The sequence below is a fragment of the Tamandua tetradactyla genome, chromosome 5 (genome assembly GCF_023851605.1).
Source record: "Tamandua tetradactyla isolate mTamTet1 chromosome 5, mTamTet1.pri, whole genome shotgun sequence".
In the NCBI taxonomy this organism is placed as follows: Eukaryota; Metazoa; Chordata; class Mammalia; order Pilosa; family Myrmecophagidae; genus Tamandua; species Tamandua tetradactyla.
Window position 1 is genome coordinate 190,845,118 of NC_135331.1, and position 17,508 is coordinate 190,862,625.

Here is a 17,508-nt window from a genome sequence, read left to right on the forward strand (position 1 = left end):
CTCTTTCCACAAATTATGTAAAAATAATAAATGTCTGAAAAATTACAAGATAAGTGCTAAAGAGAATCAGTTTTGATGTATTAAATGGCTATCAGTGAACACAAAGAAGACTGATTTGTCCCATGGAGTTTGTTGGACTGTGTTCCCTGAACAGAATAAATGCAGCTTTAATTTTAATAAGTTACTACAATGTAGTTCTATTTTGCAAGAAGGAAATATACTTGCCAAACATTAAGATGAGCAATTACCTTGATAAAACTAGCATCTCATAAATATAAGATCTGGTGTTATTGTGAGAGCTAGAAATAAACAAGGGTAGGTGAGACCAAATTTATTATTTATTTATGCAAGAATTCAAAGAATGATAATACAGAAAAGTCCTCTAGTCATTTGAATAGAGCCCTGTAAAGAAGGAAGAATGTTTTCAATGAAGTAAAAAGAAAACACTTAGAAACAGCGCAGGCATTTACAGGAGAACAAAAAGACCTAGTAGGCAAGCAATAAAACAACCAATTGGTACTGAGAAGAAAATGGAGGTGAGAAAATTTGAGAGGAAACAGTTTGACAAAAGCCACCATCTGGATATGACTTCCCAAAAGACAACTGAACTGTAAAGTTTCAGAAAGGCTGAATACAAAAGCGATGGGCAAGTACTCCAGGGACTACCAACCAGAAGGAAGTTGGTAACCAGGTTTAATAGGAATCAAAGTGGACTTTAAAATTTAAAAAGTATATTAGGTATAAAGAGAGTCATTAGAAAGAACAAAGGGTGGGACAAGTTAGCAGGAAGACGCAACATTTTTGACCTGCAAGGTCACAACAACATAGCCTCAAAATAAATGTCAGGAGAAGACAGAGAAATGAACATATCTATGATGGTGGGAGATTTACCATACCTGTCTTAAAATTTGGAGTGTCAAGCAAAGAGATTTAAGGATGCAGAAGATTTGAAAAAAAGACATTAAGATTCTATATGTATCATTAGATAAAGCACATAGGGAATTAATAAAAACATAGCCCACAAACTATATCACAAAGCAAGTATCAGCACTTGGACCAATAGCACTTGGACTGTATTCTCTGACCAGAATGCAACTATATTACAAGTCAATGGTAAGTGTGTGCAAAAATCTTAAAATGAAAAACACACTTCAAAGTAATTCATGAGTCAGAGAAAAAAATACAATTGGAAATGAAAAAAATATTTAATAACGGAATGAATGAAATATCTACATATCAAAAGTTGTGGTGCACAAATGAAGTGGCACTTACAAGAAACTGTAGTTTTTAATTCAGATGTTGGAAAAGGATAAAAATTGAAATCAATCAGCCAAGTTGTCTGCTCCAGTAGTTAGAAGAATTACCCAAAAATGTTTAAGGAAGGGAATAATGAAAATGAAAGCAGAAATTAATGACTTAGAAAAATCATTAGACAGGGTTGACAGAATAGAAAACTGATTCGTAGAATAAACAGGCAAATAAATGGGGAAGAAAAGAACAATTAAGCAAACAAAGAGAGATGATGCATATAAACAATATTAGGAGTGAAAGGGGACATAATTATGTAGACGGCATAGATTAACAAATAAATGTGGACATAGCATACATAGGCAACTTTACGCCAAAAAATTTGATACTTAAGTGAAATAGACAAAAACCGAAATTTACTCAAAAAGAACTGTCAAACCCGAGTGGACTTATAACCATTAAATAAACCAAATTAGCCTTTAATAATTTACCTACCACAAAATAGCTTCTACCAAATTCAAGGACCTATCATCCACAACATTTCAAACAATAGAAAATGAAGGAAAATTGTCAACATATTTTATTCAGCAGTATAATTTGGAAAGCAAAACCCAGCCTGGGACAGTATTAAAGCTACAGCTGATTATAAATACATATGCAGGTGTTACATACATACAAATAAAATATTAGCAAACCAAATTCGAATGTATACTTTTTAAAAGATCTGGTCAACTACAGCAAATTGTTAATATTCGCCAAGTGTGAATGAGGGAAATCCAGCTATTTGTCATTAATTTCTGTCCTTATTTGTAATTCCTAGTTAAATGTTTTAATTAAAATGAAAGAAAGATGAGGTAAAAGTCAGTACTGCAGAATGATCTGTCATGAAAAGAAAAAGAAGCATGTACCTAAAAGCATCCTGGAAATGAGACAGCAGCCACATCTTTTACAGCCACAGGAGACCTTAGGTTGACGGATTGATTGCTTTCTAAATTGAAAAGAAAGGCTGATAATTTCATGCAACAACTCCTTGACCTAACTTTTCTCACCCCAAGCTTGTAACCACTTCTAATTTTCCAACTATTTCTTCTACTACCATCTCTCTTTTTTTCTTATTTATTTATTGAGAAAAATAACATATATATTAAAAAAACAATAAATTTCAAAGCACATTGCAACAATGTGTTATAGAACAGATTTCAGAGTTTGGTATGGGTTACAATTCCACAATTTTAGGTTTTTCCTTCTGTCTATTCCAAGACACTGGAGACTAAAAGAAATATAGGTATAATGATTCAGGAGTCATGCTCATGTGTTAAATCCTGTCTTCTCTGTTATAACTCCACCTTCTCCTTTCATCTTTCTCCCAGTCTTCAGGGGTATTTCAGCTATGGCCATTCTAATTTTTTCGTGTTGGAAGGGGTGGTCGATCATATGGGATATAGGAAGAGTTTGACCCCTCTGGGTTTCAGGACTTAGCTGGCCTAGGAATCCATCTGGAGGTTGGAGGTGTCTGGAAAGTAAACCTAGTAACATGGGACCTTTGTAGAATCTCAGATAAAGCCCTAGGTGTTCTTTAAGGTTGGCAGGAAATGTTTTGATTGGGGTTTGGCAATTGTGATAATTGACAATATCTAGCTGAAGCTTGTGTAAGAGTAGCCTCCAGAGTAGCCTCTTGACTCCATTTGAACAACCATATCTCTGAATACTATTTTATCACGCTACTTCTTCACTCATTAATTTGAGAAATGATGTATTTACCCACTGCCATAATGAATGAGATATAGTTCCCTTAAGGTGGATCAAATCACATCTCCCTCCCATCCGTTTCCCAAGACAGAACCATCACTGTGTTTAGATCCCTCCCTCTTTGCTTTTTAACCTTTAGTAATATACTTGGAGCTTTATTTGCTGCGCCTTCAGTGATGGACTCCACACTGTGAAGGTTTCCACGCCTTCACCCTGCCGTGTAGCTGCCCTTCCTACCTTCACCTCCCACCTCTGCCCTTGGCCTTTCCTGTTACCACAGTCAGCCCCACTTGCATTCTGTCTAGAACGTAATTGAGCATTCCGTCATGGAAGGTGCCGTCTTTTCCCCAGAGCCACCATTCTCTTTTAAAGACCATGTCCCATCTCTCTTCAGTGAAGGACGCCTGGTTGTCTGTTGCTGTGTGTGTGAGTGAAGTGGAGGAGGAAATTCTGTTCAGTAGAAGAGCTGTCGATGAGTTACCTGTCTTCACTCTCTTGCCTGCCTCTCTTCCATCTTACTGGTGGTTTCTGAGTCCCGCCCACCTCCCTAGCCTGCACCCTGCTGTGTGAGATGTGGGCACGGTAACTACAGAAGATACGGGGATTAGATGTCTGGAGCCACCCACAGAGGCTTCGGGAAGGCTGCCGGCCCTGCTGGGTGGAGGTGGATTCGTGTGCTGCAGCCATATCTGTTTCATTGTTCAGATTTTTAATTCAACAACCCATGTTCCTGAGAAGGCTTTGCTTTTTTACTGCATCTTTAACTTCCTCTTAGGGATGGTATGCTCAGGCCTCTGCTTGCCCATGGAGATCTTGATGAGTTAGAAAAAGGCCTCCCAGCAGCGGAGATGTGCAGGGCAGCTGGGTGAGCGGTGCTGTTTCAGAGCTGTGGGTTCACAGACTGCACCCCCAGCTCCAGGGGCTTCTGTTCTGTGTGTGGGAAGTGCTGACCCCTCTACGGCTGCTTTGCCAGTCGTGGCTTGGTGGCTGGGATTCTCTGTTTTTATTCCTGTTTTCTTTCTCAGGAAAAACACCTTCAGAATGAAAATTTGAGCTGACAGTGGATCCCCAGTGGGTAGAAACATGTATAACCCCAATAGCCCCCTTAGCATTTCCTTTTCTCACTATTTCACATTCACCATTCTGATTTTCAAATCACTAACACCTGGAACTCAGTAGCTGTTCACTAAATGTCGCTCGGTCCTCCCACCTGCTGACATGAATGCTAAAATCTAGAACGGCTGGGAGGCTCCAAATTTCAGAATTAACGAAATATTCATTTCATCATGAAACAGAGAAGTTAAACAAAGAAGAAATGTTAAAAATCAAATTATATTCCCTATATAGTTTGAGATCATGTCTTAGTATCTGTTTTGATATAGATGTCATGTAGGATTTTTTTAAAAATTGGTCAAAATTAAGTTGAAGTAGTAGGCTGTAAATTCCTATTCCAGTTGGCAGAAGATACTAGCAGGTCAGAAATTGGGACTCAGAAATTCTGTCTCCAAGTTGAGTGCATGTTGTCTGTGCATTGAGTGAGCTGTACCAGCTAAAATACTACCATTTCCAAGAACCTGTGTGTGGTCTATTCTAATCCCTCCTTGGTTTAATTTCTAAAGTAAATATAGTCCCCAGAACTTAGAACTTAATTTTTTATGTGATTTCATGTTTAATCTTCAATTACGTAAGGTCATCTCTTACCTCTTATGGGCAGAATTATGCTGCTTATTGTTAGGTGCTAATTAACTACTTATTGTTATGAGGAATTAAGCATGGCAACATGTTTTTAATTTCTCTTTAAATTTTTAAACTCTTTTTTTAAGCACATATTTAAATTTAGGAATTTAGGAATAGCATTGTAAAACGCACAGGGTAATCAAAAATAATGTGAATTCTTACCTGCCCTCAGACTAGCAAAAGTGATCTATGTTTTTGTCATTTGCCATTCTAATACTCATAGTGCTTTTCCAGCTTTTGTATCCTAATAATTGTTCTTTTAATATTTTAGTTTTTCAGTGCTCATAATTGCATGATTCTTTTGATACCTGCTATTAGCCGATGTTATAAAACACTGTGAATCTTGCAAAAATATAATTAAACACAAAGGCATTGCTAATGAGGGCTTGTTTAGACATGAGGTCTGATCTTCTCTTCAGTCTGTCTTATTTAATATTTGCTTTTTGTAATTGGACAAACCAAATACATAAAGAATACTTGCAAGGTGATTTTTGAGTTTTTATTTTCTACATAAAAGACTGTGTAAATATTAGCAGAGTACACATCACATTCAGCAGGTCAAAATATGGTGTCAGCCAAGTTGTAAACTTTCATTCACTTGTACCTTGGATTTTATCCTTGTCAGCCAAGTTACTTCGTTGTTAAAACACTAATTTTAACTTTTTAATTAATATCTATAAGCACTGCAATTTAAATTATATACCACTGTAGTGCTAGTGTGAAAATCCTATAAAAACATAATTGATATGACAATTGAATCTTCCACTAAAATTGGTGAGCATCTCTTCTCATTGCTTCATCAGCAATTTAGTAACTTGTATGAAAACTGAGTGCTTCACCTAATAGCAAATATGAAAAAATGAGTGAGAATCTGAGTTACATAGAAAAATATTGAATCGCTATGTGAAAATAACATTCATTAAGCCACCATGAGTTTAGCAATTTTCTGTGTGTATCACACATTCACTGGAGTCAAAAATGAAAAACCTATTGGAAGCTGTTGCAATTCCCTTGGCTGCTCAAGCGAATACCATGCAACGGGTTGGCATGACGATGGGAATTTATTAGCTCATGGTTTTGAGGCTGGGCTAGCGTCCAAATCCTCCCTCATCAAGGTGACCTCCTTCCTGCAGACGGGCGCTCTGTGGCTGGCCCCCCATGACCGTGGCCCTGTCTCTGTCGCATGGCCCTCACGTGGCAGCTTCTCCTGGCCTCTCCCTTCTCCTGGTTCCAGTGACCTTTGGTTTCTTGCTTCCCAGGGCTCTCTCTCCATCTGCCTGAATTCCCTTCTGCTGATAAAGGACTCCAGTAGAGCAATTAAGCCCCATCCTGATTGAATTGGGTCACATCTTTACTGAAATCACCTCATCGTCCTGCTTACAATGGGGTCACACTCCCTGGAATGGATTAAGCTTAAGAACGTATTTTGGGGGGCACATAGCTCCAAACTACTATAGAAGCAGAGAAGCAAGCTTCTGTTTCATGTCCCAACATATAAGACACATAAAAAATCAGGGTTTCAAATGTTAAAAATCAAGATGCTGATGCCACCCTACAGAAACCCAGAAACTCTTTGGGATAATGCTACAATTCAATATAAGTTTGAACTAATTTTCCCCAACAACGAAGATCTCACTGAGGTTCTCCCTACAAGGGGAGTGATCAGGAAGTGAGAGTGTCATGTGTGGGGTTTGATTTCTGGGCGTGAGCTGGGGGGGAAGCTCTGTACCCCGTAAGGACGTTCACCAGCACCACGGTCGCCTCCCCACAGCCCTTACTCGAAACCAGGGACCCTCGTGTCTCCACCGTGTGGACCTGGGGCCTGCGCTTGGCCAGTCCCGGCCTCAGGGCAGCAGCTGGGGGTGCCAGGGAGCTTGGGGATCCCCGGCTGTTGTGCTGTGCCTGCGGGAACCTTACCTCCTCAGCTACCTGCTGGTCGGATCCCCTGTGGATTGTCTTTCCCGGTGTTCCTGTCAAGTTGGTGATTTACAGTCACAAACTCAGACTTCTCACGAGGGCCTTTAGGGTTTCATGTTTTGTCCCTCGGCTCTTCTGGGCGTGGGGTTGCCGCCTCCCCCCGAGGTTCCAGACTGTGCCCACGCGCGTGGGGCCCGTGCACCGCCAACGGCCTCCTCGGGTTTCGCTCCAAGGCCTTCTCTTTAGGTTGTCGCTGGATTTGTTTTTTTATTAAAAATTTCATATTAAATACCCTGTACTATTTTTAAAATATGGATTATATTAAGGCACCTTTTAGTCAATACACAGTGGTTTTTTCTCTTCTAAAACTGTGTATGATCTTTTTAATTATTACAAGAGCAGTTTTTTGAGGACTGAATCATGTCGCCTACAAAAGGCATGCTCAAGCCCTGACCCCTGGTCTTGTGGGTGTTTTCTGTGTATTTATAAATATGGCCTTTTTAACTGGAGAGTTTACTGGCTAAGGTATGCCCGGACTGGGGGAGGCTGCGCCTTCGTCCACTATGGCTGCCGCCTTCATAAGCCAAGGGAAATGGATGCTGAGAAGAAGCCACAGGAGAAGCAGGGAGGTGGGAGACAGGGAATCCAGAACAGAGAGGAGAAGTCCTGGCCATCTGCACTGCCATGTAATGGAAAAGCCAAGGAATACCAAGATACCCAACCCACCAGAGGATCCCATCCCAAGAAGGAAACAAGCCTTCTGGCCTCTGGAAACATGAGCCAATATATTCGCATTGTTTAAGCCAACCCATATGTGTGGTATTTGTTTTAGCAGCTAAGGAACTGCCCAGCTTATGTCCATCATAGAAAAAAACAGGAAGTACAGAAAAGCCAGTGAGAGAAATGTAAAATGTGAATAATCCAAGCAACCACAAATAGTCATGTTTATCCTTTTGTTGTGTTTCTACCCATGCCTTTTCTTACGCAAATAACTTTTTGCACAAATGTCTGTTTTGTAACCTAATATATCAATGAACATGTACACACTGGGTTTTTTAGTTCTCAAAAATTGTATTCTTTAAAATATATATAGGATTAGATTCTACTATCTCTTCTGAGAATTTATTTTATTATAGTAAGGAAGTACTTCCTGACTTTTAATAGTAATCTGATTTCTAAGAGTACAAGTTATTTCTGGTGTGTACTTTCCATAAACACATTGCAACTAAACACCAGCCATTACATTTGTTCATTCACATTTTGAACAATTTTCTGTATTTGAACATATTTTAAATTTAAATCATCTAAATTATGTATTATATTACCACATTAATCCCTGTGGAAATGTGTGAGACTTGCCTTCTAAAATAAGTTATTTCATAAATAGGGAGTTATGGAATAAGCCATAAACCATGCTGATGAATTTTCAATCCCGGCTTTCTTAAAAGACAACAGCAAAAGCCCTTCAGCCCTCTTTAGAGCTTGAGACATCTAAAAACTTTTGTTGGGTAAATCAATGAACCAATTGATTCATCAATTAATTACTAACTTGGTGCTTGAACAAAAGTCACCATGAATTTTTAACAAATAGTAGAAAGAAACTAACGCTATTGAAAAGCCAATGAAGGGCTTCTTGGTTAAATGCTTTACACAACATCATTTTGTATTTTGCTCTGTTTTTTCCTCCATAATGAAGTCTTACATTGTCTCACATTTTCTACAAATGATTAAGGCTAATAAAACCCATAGCAACCTACATATAAACGATACATTCTCCATCATACATTACAAAAATTTATATAATTTATATATGTGTGTATTCACATATTCAGAGCCCTAAAGAACTTATTATTTAGTGTATCTATGTATATGTATCACTTGACAAAATATTGTACTTCATATTTTTAAACTTGAAAAAAAAAGAGCTTATTATTTATAAAAATACAACCTCCAAAAGGCAAAAGAACACAATACCTTGTAATTCTAAGAACCTCATTTAAATTTCACATTTGCTGTAGATACAGCTCAGAAACTCAGATGTGATGCTGATGAATATGTATGAAGTATAATTAGCTTGGAAAATGCTGCTTCATCATCTGCCTGAGATTGTTGATGTGCTTCAGAGACTTACTAAGCAGTGTCGGAGAAGGCGCTCTCCACACTCCAGCGAGATGAGACGTTCCATGCGTCCATCCTACGCTGGGGTTTTCCGTTCTGTTTCCTGCCCTTTGGACCTGGACTGTGTGGGCTCTGTGTACGACTGACAGCTGCACACCATCAGCTCTCCCCTTTCCTAATACGGAGTGCTTCGTGAAACAGTGAGACCATCCTCGTTCCCCCACAGCTCTTGAATGCTGGACTGGCCCAGAAAAGTCATAAAAGTCACACATGACCCATGAGGAATAAAAAAGATGAAGCCATTACCACTTCTACAGGTAGTAAAGGATCATAAGAGAATATTGTGAGCATCTTTAGGATAATAATTAAACCACATGGCTGAAATGAACAAATTCTTCAAAAATCACAAACTACCGAAGCTCACCCATAAAGAAGGGCATACCCTAATAGCCCTATATTTGTTAAATAATTTAGTTGGTGGTTTAAACTCTCTCTCTCTCTCTCTCTCTCTCTCTATCTCTCTCCCTCTCCCTCTCTGTCATATGCACACAGAAAGCCAGTCCAGGATGGCATTGCTGATGAATTCCACCAAATATTTAAGAAAATATTCAAATTTCTTCTGGAAAATTGAAGAGAAGAAAATACTTCTCACCTCGTTCTATGAGGCCAGTATTATTCTGATACCAAAACCAATGACAGACATTACAAGAAAAGAGAACCACAAATCAATATTCCTTGTGTACATAGATGCAAATATTCTTGACAAAGTTATAATAAATGGAATCTAACCATAAATAAAAGGGATTATACATTATGAATAAGTGGAATTTTTCCTAGGAATGTCAACTTTGTTTAGTATTTGAAAATCAATCAATTTAATTTACCATATTAACAAACTAAAAAGAAAAACCATGTGGTCACCTCAGGGAACACAGAACAAAAACATTTGACAAAATCCAACATCTATTCAAACAAAAAAACCTCAGCAAACCAGCAACAGGAGGAAACTTCTCCACCCAATAAAGTGAATCAATGAAAAACTTACATCCAGCATTATCCTTAATGGTAAAAGACTTAATGCTTCCTTCTTAAGATCAAGAACAGGGCATGAACAACTATCTGATAATACTATGAACCATTGACTGTATTCTTTGGATGGTTTGTACGGTGTGTGAATATATCTCAAGAAAATTGCATTAAAGGAAATAAAATACCCAGCTTTTAAAAAAAAGACATTCTGAGATAATTGGCTATATGGAAGCTGATAAAGAGGTTTGTAAATTTTATCTTTTATAAATTGTGTATTACAATCCTTTAATCAGTAAAATTTATAATAAACTTAGGTACCTATGCAAAAAAAAAAAAAAAGAACAGGGCAAGAATGTCTGTTCTTATCACTTCCATTCAACATTGTATTGTAGATGCTAGCCAGTGTAATAGGTGAGAAAAAAGAAGTAAAAGGTATCCAGATTGAAAAAGAAATGTAACCACCTTTATACACAGACGACATGGCAGTCTATTCATAAAACCAATGGGATTTATAAAAGTTTTCCAGAATGAAGTGAGTTTGTGTTGCAGGAAATGAGATTAATATACAAAATTCAGTTGTATTTCTTTACACTGGCAGAGAAATTAGAAGCTGACATTTAAAGAAATATCCATTCTCAACACCCCCTATTGGGGATTGAATCACATCCCTATAAAAGGCATGTTTGGGCCCCACCCCTGGTCCTATGGCATGAACCCATTTGTAAATAGGACCTTTTGAGATGTTATTAGCTAAGGTGAGCCACACTGCAGAAGTGCATGCCTTAGTCCAGTATGACTCAAGTCCTAGCAAAGGAAGTTGGTCATGGAAAGAGAAGCCTGCGGAGCTTCCAGAAGCTGGTATCAATGGCACCTGGAGGAGAAAGAAGAAGATGCTGCCTTCTTCATTGCCATGTGGCAGAAAAGCCAAGAAACCCTGAGATTGTGGGCCAGCATTAAGTCATAGACCACGGAAAGAGGCCAGCCTTCTACCCTGAGACTGTGAGCCAATAATTTCCTGTTGTTATACCAAACCATTGCATGGTATTTGATTTAGCAGATGGAAAAGTAAGCATCAAAATGTGAAATATGTAGGGATAGCTTTGAGAAAAAAATATGCAAGAGTAAAACACTGAGTAATATGAAACATTGCTGAGAGAAAATTAAAAAGTCTGAAGGAAATCAAGAGATGAACCATGTCCATGGATCAGAAGACTCAGTATTATTACGATGTCAGTTTTACCCAAATTGTTCTATAAATTTAATTCAGTCCACTTAAAATCCTAGCATGCTTCTTGTAGAAACTGACAAGTGGATTTTAAAAGTCATATGGAGTTAGGGTGGTGCAACGGTGGCGCAATGGCAGAATTCTCACCTGCCCTGCCAGAGACCTGGGTTCGATTCCTGGTGCCTGCCCATGCAAAAAAAAAAAAAAAAAATCATATGCAGTTGAAAAGGAGAAATATATTAGAAGAGTATTACTACCTGATTTTATGATTTATCATAAAGCTACAATAATCAAGATGTCATCAATGTAGATAAATGTATCATCAAAACAGGATGTAACATCCAGAAATAGACCCAGATGTACACAGTCAATTTATTTTTGGCAAAAGCCCAAAGATAATTCAGTAGATAAAGAACAATCTATTCAACAAATATTATTAAAACAGTTTAATATCCAAGTCCATATCCTACAGCGAAATTAACTCAAAATGAAGTAGAGACCTAAATGTTAAACATAAACATATAAAACTTCTAGAACAAAACATAGGAGGAAGCCTTTGCAACCTTGGTTAAGAAAAGATTCTTAGCTACTACCAAAAGAAAAATAAAATTGATCAATTAGACTTCATCAAAATTGAGAATTTCTTCTCTTCAAAAAACATTAAGGAAATGAAAAGACAAGTCACAAACTGCAAGAATATATTTACAAAATATGTATCTGACGCTTCTCTCCTGCAGACACTTTCTAATAATTATTAAAGGATGTAGTTCAAATGGAAGGACATGTGAGCATTCATAAAAACTCAAGCATACTTTAGATCAGGAGTTACTAAACTTTTCTGTAAAAGGCCAGTTAGAAAATATTTTAGGTTTTGTGAGCCAAATTGTTTCTGTGGCAACTACTCAACTCTGGTATTGTAGTGTGAAAGCAGCAATCAATGAAGTAAAGGATAAGTGTGGTTGTATTCCAATAAAACTTAATTTACAAAGGAAAAAAAATATATATGTATCTGATAAAGAACCTGTATCCAGGTTAAGTATAATGATCTCTCTGAACTCAATAATAAAAAAACATAACGACACAACGAAAAATTAGCAAAGGATTTAGAAAGATACTCCCCCAGAAAAGATAGCAAATAAGCATATGAAAAGATGCTCAACATTATTCGTTGCTAGAAAATTCAAATTCAAACCAAAATGATGGTCTTATTAGAATGTCTATTAGAAAGTCTAGAATTAAAAACACTGACAATCCCAAGTATTGGCAAGGCTGTGGGGCAAAAAGAACTCCCATGCACTGCTAGTGGAAATTTAAAATAGTGCGACTATTTTGGAAAACAAGACGGCAGTTTCTTAAAAAGTTAACATACACCCACATGTGACCAAGCCATTCTACTTTTAGGTGTTTGCCCAAGGGAAGAGGATGCCTAATGTCTGTAAAAAGATTTGTACAAAAATGTTCAGAGCAGATTTATTTATACCAGCCAGGGCTGAAAACAACCCAAATGTCCGTAAGGAAGTGAATGGAGAAACAGACTGTGGTATGCCCATATGATGAAGTACTACTCAGCAATGACAAAGAATGAAGAAACAGTATGCACATAACACGGATAAATGCCAAAATAGGTAGTCTGAGTGAAAGAAGGCAGAAAAAAGTATATGTGAATAACTTTTTACATAAAATCATGAAAAAAATAAATAAAAACTAATCCATGGTGACAGAAGGCAGCTCAGTGATTGCCTGCGAAGGAGGCAGACCAGGAGAGATGGGAAGACGAGATTAAAAAGAAGCTATGGACATCTTCATTATCTTAATTGTGGTGATAGTTTGATGGGTGTAAATATGTCAAAACTTATCAAAGTGTAAATTTTAAACATGTGCAGTTTATTGTATGGCAGTTATACCTCAATGAAGCTGTTAAAAAGTATTTTAAAAAAATTTTAATGAGTTTCAGTCACCATTGTTTTCATAGTACCACAACAATTTCCACAGCCCAAGCTTTGACCTCTTTCCATGCTGTGTGGTCCTTCTCCCTCTCTTCTCTCCCCTCTCATCCATGAAATTTTCTTAAGCACAGCTAGTCAATTCTCTCTTCCTCCTTTACTCCCATTCCTTAATTTGCATTTCCAAATGTAGTTTTGAAATTATGGTGTTTAAGTGCTTGCCAGATGATATTCTCATGTAAGGGCATTCCCACCCCCGGCTGTGGGAAAAGCTGTGAGGGTTTTTTTTTGGTTGTTTGTCTCCTTTCATCTAGTAATACCAGTGTACCGTGTTATCTTAATGGCAGGATCATCATTATCAATGTGAGTTGTCTTACTCTGATAATGTTGGCATCTACTGAGACCTAGAAACCCGTTTTACCTCTATCCATATTTACTTGGAATACTGAGCTTTAAAAATTATTCTCCCTACTTCTTAGGGTTCTTCTTTCTCTTTCCTCATTGTCAGGTAGATCGTTGCTGTCACATCTGCTGTTTTCCTGTGCCTTCTTAGAGACTCTTCACCCTTCTTTCATTATAATTTCCTGTCTCTAATCTTTCTTAATTCAGAAAATCTGTAACCAAGGGAGTAAGAGTAAGAATAGTGTGCAACTGGAACAAACACAGAACGTGAATAGGTAACTGAAGCTTATTTTTATGGGTAAAGTGCAAAGTCCATAGAACTTGTATCATTTATTTTAACACTCATTTTTCTCAGGATGACCTCTATGTGATGTTACTGTACCTAATTCCCAAGGGAAGCTGTAGGACTGAGCTCCTGCGTTCTCATCTGTGGACATTGCCAGTTTTCCATAGAATAATTTGCCAAGATTGTCTGATAGCTCTTTTTGCAAGTATTAGATATAGATGCACCATGTTTGTGCTTTGATGGTTAATGGCAGATGTTTCTAGTAGGTCCTTTTGTAGTATTACATTATCAGTCTGTTCTTTGAACAATTGATTATTTAGATGGAAATAGTGGGTGTAGCACCTTAGAGTAGAGTTGGCCACAACAGCAGCAAGTTCTGTAATTTTCCTAGTTTAATGATCAAGTAATGTGTTTGATAAAAAAAAAAAAAGTGTTTCTCAGATACCGAAAATTTCTTTGAAGACTATTATGTTGGAAATGACCTGAGCTCAGATCTACAACTTCAATAGAAGGTATTTAGCATTCTCTGGCCCTTATTGCACCTGAATTACTTTTCCAATTTAAGAGTTACACATAAGGCCCTGCCTGATTTATCTCTTGGTATAAATGTATAATGTCATGGCTTGCTAAGGAGCAAACGCTTAAAATGGATAAACTGGACACTGAAGTTAAATGATCCTTTTCCCGCATCATTCTGCTATCTTCCCGTCATCTCTTTTCATCTAAGCTTTAACAAATACATCTTTGCTGGGAAACTGTTGTTGTGCAGATACTGTCATTTCGAAGCCTTTGTTTTCCTATACTAATTTGAGTTGTGTTTGGGAAAAGAAGAGTGCTTTTCTTTCTCATTTCAACACCCGGGGGAGAGGGGGAGGCTCCTTCACTCACCCCACGAGTGGCATGTCCTTATGGGGACAACGTCAGTGGTGTTCAGAGTTCTTAGCTTGCTTGGCTGCTCCGCTGACCTCGGTAGTCCCAATCGCTTGCATCCTGACAACTCCAGCAGCCGTCCGGACCGACTTCGACTGTGTCACACCCTCCTGGTTTTCCCTCAGCCCCTCTGGGATCCTGGTTACTCGCCGGCCTGTTCCCTCTGCCCACTCCTTGCGTGCTGATGCTCCTCAGGGTTCTGCTGTAATGCGGAGATCCCATGCTGAGCGCCGCCTTGGCGTCGGGGAAAGCCAGGAGGCCCTCGGGTGCTTGGCTGCCAGCTCCGTCCCCTGCCCCTGGGAAGGCCTGCTGGCCGTCGCTGCGCTCCCCGGGCGCTGGCCTCCGCCCTCCAGCCCGCAGAACCCAGCACCCAAGGCTGGCACCTCCTCCTGCGGGGACCGGGCCGCCTCCACACCTTCTTACTGCCCTGCCGGCCTCCCACAGCCCCTGCCCCTCAGCTCAGCTCCGCGGGTGGGTGCAGTGACCTCCTCGTCCCCGCCGTGAGCGGCCGGGACCAGCGCCCCGCTGCCCGCTCGCCTGTCCAGTGTCGGGGTGCGTGTGCTGGGGCCCCGCGCGGGCACCCCTCCCTTCTCCCCACAAGTGACCTCCCTGACATTAACCATCAACTGTGCTGAAAACTGATGCGTTTACCTCTTTGCTGAAAGGAACTCTGTGCCCCGACTGTTGTGCTCGGTAACTGTGCAATCTTAGAAACGTGCCATTTCTTCTCCCATCCACAGGCAGCAGGTCCCGAGGGCTCACTGAAGGACAGCGCCAAAGGCTCCCTTCAGAAAAGCTTTAGGGTCCTCAACGAAGCCAAGAAGTTAGCAAACGATGTAAAAGGTTAGTGTGACCTCTGCTGTTGTTATTTTCTGGTTAATTGTAGTTGTAACTCGTAATAGATTTTTATCACAGTATTGAAAGAATGTCATTTCACGGTCATTTTTATGATTATTTTATTATTTGAACCTAATGCAAGCAATAAACATTCTCACCAGTTCTACAGTAGTTTGCCTTCATATCTCGTTTTACATTAGGTAATATTTCGTAAGTTTTAAACCTAACTCCCATAGCATCACTTCACCTATATTTAAAGTAAAGTAACTTTTAAAAGAATGTATAATGACTTTCCAGAGAACCAAACCCTACTTTGTTTTGGCTTTAGGAGTGAAAGACAAAACGAACGAGTCCAGTGGGCAGAGGATATCTTTTTGGAGACTTAATTGTGTTAGTGGGTCACATTTTCTGAAAAGTTTTCAAAGCTTTTAAATGTATTTCTTTTGTGTATTGATTCCTGATTCAGGGATCAAATTACATAAAGTATCTGCCATGATCTTTTATGGGTTCTGTGTTAAGAATATATTATTCAATGTGACTGATTTACAGATAGGCAGTTATATTCACTATCGCATTGGAATATCTAGAGTCACCTCCGGTTTCTCCCTCCAGTCTCATCCTTTGCCTTTCTCTGGCTTGAAGCCCTCTCTCCAGCCTTATCTGAGCACTCGCAGCCCCGCCAGATCATTCTACCTTTCCCAACTCCACGTTTTCCCAGAGCTTTTCCTTTTCTTCGTGCTGCATTCTCTCTCAGCACTGTCCCACCTCTGTCGTCCACCAGGCCACCAAGATTAACTGCAAACGCCATCTCCTCCAGGAGACTTAACTCCAAATCCAGTGTGCCTGCTCCTTCTCTCTGTATAGTTCTCACACCTCTAAGATCATGGCTTAATTTTCCATCTTCCTGAGAACAGAGATGGGGTCCTTTAAACTTAGTGTTGCTAGTCCATATTATCGTATCTGGCTCACTATAGGCAATGATTAATTTTATAAATGAAAAGTGGTGTGAGTCTTTGTCTTAGGAAGAGAAGAGAGTTTTATAATCATTTCTCTTTGGCATGCTTTAGACTAATAGTCCTCGGTCTCTAATCGAAGCTGATATGGAATTATGAGGTCTGTCTCCAATATAAATGGCACTTTGACAGTCAAGTACTTTGGGCTACATGTTAAAAGTGAAATAAGACTCCCCGTGTACATAATTCAGTTCAGCAGATAGCTCTGATGACAGCCTGAAGAGTTGCTATAAATAATCAAAACCTGTTTTCCTATTGGATGGAAGGAGAAGATCTCGTTTATCTTGTGGTCACTCCTTCCCGTCCAGTACCCTTGGTCCAGAGCTGGGAGCAGGGCGAAGCAGCTAGGCCATCAAACAGGTGCAGGGTCAGAGTCTGTCTTTATTTAAAATTTTTATTTTCTTTTTCATCATAGACCTTTTTGCACTGATTTTTGAAAATATTCCATTAAAATATTTTACCTTGGTTATTGAGAGTTTTAGGGCCTCTCTCACCTCACCCTATTCCCAGCACTGCCCTTGTCTCCACAAATCCTTTCTTCCTAAAAATGGAATTCCATTTTTAGGGAAAAATGAATGTAACAACAGGCATGGTAGAAAGAGTTAGGCAAAATGTTCATTAGTTAAATATTATGTTTTTTTTGTAGTTCACGCAGTACATTATTTAAAGTAATGAAAACTCACAAACTACTGAAGGAATAATTTCCCCAGAAGGCCAAGCCAAGGCTGTGATGGAATTTATAATGTTTTCTTGCTGCATTATGACATTTTCTTGATTTGTGGCCAATTAGACAAGTTATAAAATGGCTGTTAATAAGGAAAATGCTCTATCGTACCACCTGGAACTGCCAAAATAGGCCCCACAGAGCAAAATTCTTGTCAGCAGCTATTAAGGCAGAGATTTAGTCATTTTTCTCATGGTGGTGCCTGGAGTTATAAGGAATAAAAATGGTGGGACCAGTATACCCTCCACATTTCTAATTTGCTGCTTGGTTCGGTTCAATTGAATTTGGTTAGTCCCTGAATATTTTGTCAAGAATGACGCAGCTCCCCTCCCTGCCATGTGTACACTGTC

General features: G+C 39.0%; 1 protein-coding gene across 3 annotated transcripts in view; it reads left to right on the forward strand.

Annotated features, from left to right (window-relative positions):
* The window catches only part of LAMA2 (laminin subunit alpha 2), a 546,302-nt gene that overhangs the window by 444,595 nt on the left and 84,199 nt on the right, over window positions 1-17,508 (forward strand). For all 3 annotated transcript variants that reach the window (XM_077162869.1, XM_077162870.1, XM_077162871.1), the window contains one exon: window positions 15,325-15,427. In XM_077162869.1, coding sequence (XP_077018984.1) covers window positions 15,325-15,427 — 103 coding nt within the window. The remainder of the gene's footprint in view (window positions 1-15,324; window positions 15,428-17,508) is intronic.